The following is a 2,869-nucleotide window of genomic DNA, read 5'->3' on the forward strand; positions in this document are numbered from 1 at the left end:
AACCCATACATGAATCAATGGTTTTAATTACGGTTATGAAATATTTCCTTCCCATTCCAAATAAAGAAAACAAAAAGAAATTAAACAGTAAATCTTTTCTACTTCGTTTTACTCGTTTAGAAGACATATTTTGTCCCAAAACTTGCGATTTTCAAAAATTTTAAATTACAGATTTCTAGCTTTGAGGTGAGATATATCTCATCTCAGTTTTTCTTGCTTGAGCGCAATGCTTTACAATTAAAAATCCTTTTCATGAATATAAATTTTTTATTGTTCATGCATCGAGAAAAAACTCTGAGGTTAAACCGACAGTAGAGGATTGTCTATAAAGGCAGGATAGGTAGGAATCAAGTTCACTCCTTCTCGACGATAATTACAACTCGTGAATAACGTACTGACGGTGTGAATATGTTTCCCTTTCCCTATTACAATCTCGTCTAATTTTCAATAACTTACTCATGTCAAGCTTCAAGCACAGTATTAAAACTTCTCAGATAAAGTTCACTTATACTCTAGCATTTAATTAAAAAATCCTAGAGACTCAATTTCTGCAATTACTAATGCTAGCATAAAAAAGTGATTGTTGTACTAGTAAAAAAAAAAAAAAAAAACTATAACAATATTATCTTGTCTCTTAATCACCTTTGAATATCAAGAAACTTACATTACCCCTAGTGAGAAAAAAAAGCCAAAATTAACACACACTTAAGCATTAGGGTCAGGACCCCTAAAACTCAAGGTCACGGTACCTATACCTCGAAAAGACCCAGAGAAGTTCTCCCCTAGCACGTTCCCATGACCAACACGCACGTACCTGGAAAAAAGAAGACACTGGGATTAAAGGTAAATATTATCAAAGAAAACATTAATAATATTGAAAAATCGTGATAAGAGTCCATGGAGAGAGAGAGAGAGAGAGAGAGAGAGAGAGAGAGAGAGAGAGAGGAGAGAGAGAGAGAGAGAGAGAGAGAGAGAGAGAGAGAGAGATTAACCGCAGGTGCTTTAAAGAGAATATGAAATGATCAACAGAGGTAAATACTTCAAAATATGTGTGTGTGAGAGAGAGAGAGAGAGAGAGAGAGAGAGAGAGAGAGAGAGAGAGAGAGAGAGAGAGAGAGAGAGAGAGAGAGAGAGTGAGTGTGTGTGTGTCGCAGGTGCTTTAGAGAAAATATTAAATGAACCAGAGGTAAATACTTCAAAATATGTGAGAGAGAGAGAGAGAGAGAGAGAGAGGAGAGAGAGAGAGAAGAGAGAGGAGAGAGAGAGAGAGAGAGAGAGAGAGCGTGCGTGTGTGTGTCGCAAGTGCTTTAGAGAAAATATCAAATGAACAACAGAGGGAAATACTTCAAAATATACGTGAGAGAGAGAGAGAGAGAGAGAGAGAGAGAGAGAGAGAGAGAGAGAGAGAGAGGAGAGAGAGAGAGAGAGTTATCAGAGTCAATTTCACGCCTTACCCACTATAAACTCAGAGGCGGAGTGAAATCAAAGCATTTTGCGATCGATAAATTAAATCAAAAGACTAAAATAAAGAAAGACAATCGAAACAGGGGTCGTGGCATGAGCCAAGATCCTAAGGGGTCGTAACAAAAAAATGAAAAAAAAAAATGGAAATGAATACAAAAAGTAGACGAAAAGCGAAAAGGCAATCATTTCGCGGCTTCTGGTTGTGAAGCCAAACCTCCAAGTTCTAAAATTCGTATTAGCAGAAATCCGTTGATAATGTACATTGGCCTTACTAATCCTTTGGGAAACCTGGCCCTCTTATCATTCCACTTCCCCAACACCACCTCTTCCTCTCTCCTTTCGTCCGTGTATTCTATCGCAAATAGCTCAGAATTATCTCTTAAAATCTTGCTGATCAAACTAGTAGCGTCTGTAATTTGTCAGGGGTCGGGGTTGCAAGTTCGTGACCCGTCACTACTAGTCTCTGGGAGAAGGTAAATTGAGGAGGTGGAGGGTGTCGAGTCCCAATTTGAATTTCTTACAACAGAAATATTTTACTAAATTACATCCTCAACTTGAGCAAAAATGAGACATTAAAGATCGCATAAATAGATTTATTGTGTAGCCCTCTGTACATTTATGTTTGAAAAAAAAAATAAAGAAAATGTAATAAATCAAAATGATAATTAAAACAACATATCAACTGCTCTATAAAAACGAAAAATTACAAAATCAATTGTTCTATAAAAATATAAGGTAAATTTCAAGGTGCAAAATGTTTCTTTAATTAACAAAATGTGATACAAAATTGTGAAGCTCTTTCTTTTAAGCTAAACTTCAAAGTATAAAATGTTTCATTTAGCAAAATTTGTTGTAAAACTAACTTTTTCTTTCCTGCTAACGTATACCTGAAAAGGTATACCAAAACATGTTCTTTAATGCAGTAACATACAATATTTTCATAATAATTCTTTTATAATGCCTTGGAAAACGTAAGAAAAATAATGTGAAAATAGACATGACGTGTACTACTATCCCAGACAGCCAAGTCTTTACTGCAGATTTATACATCACGATGCCTCTGCCAGGAGGCTTAAATGTACTCAATACAAAACGGGTATTTTGATCTTTTTTATTTTTCTTAAAATACTGACCGCTAGAAAATATTTTCAAATATATTTTGAGAAAAACAGTTGAGTGAATTTTTGGTCTTTGGTGACACCAACTCCCAAAAACTACAATAATTGCGAATTCTTTCTTCAAAATATTGTAAAATAGAAAAACAAATAAATACTTGATAGTCAATAAATAATTTATTCGATGATTAATTAATATCTAATATAACCATCAATCAAACGTTATTCAACGACTACATGCGTTTACCATGATGAGGGCAGTGTTCACTTCGATTCCACACCGGATATTT

The 2,869-nt window shown here is 34.9% G+C and overlaps 1 protein-coding gene across 1 annotated transcript in view; it reads right to left on the reverse strand.

Moving 5' to 3' along the window:
• Positions 1 to 605: 605 nt before the first annotated feature.
• The window catches only part of LOC137614690 (uncharacterized), a 39,169-nt gene continuing 36,905 nt past the window's right edge, over positions 606 to 2,869 (reverse strand). Inside the window, exon 2 of the mRNA XM_068344374.1 lies at positions 606 to 814. Coding sequence (XP_068200475.1) covers positions 706 to 814 — 109 coding nt within the window. The 3' untranslated portion in view covers positions 606 to 705. The remainder of the gene's footprint in view (positions 815 to 2,869) is intronic.

The sequence above is a fragment of the Palaemon carinicauda genome, chromosome 21 (assembly GCF_036898095.1).
Source record: "Palaemon carinicauda isolate YSFRI2023 chromosome 21, ASM3689809v2, whole genome shotgun sequence".
Classification (NCBI taxonomy): domain Eukaryota; kingdom Metazoa; phylum Arthropoda; class Malacostraca; order Decapoda; family Palaemonidae; genus Palaemon; species Palaemon carinicauda.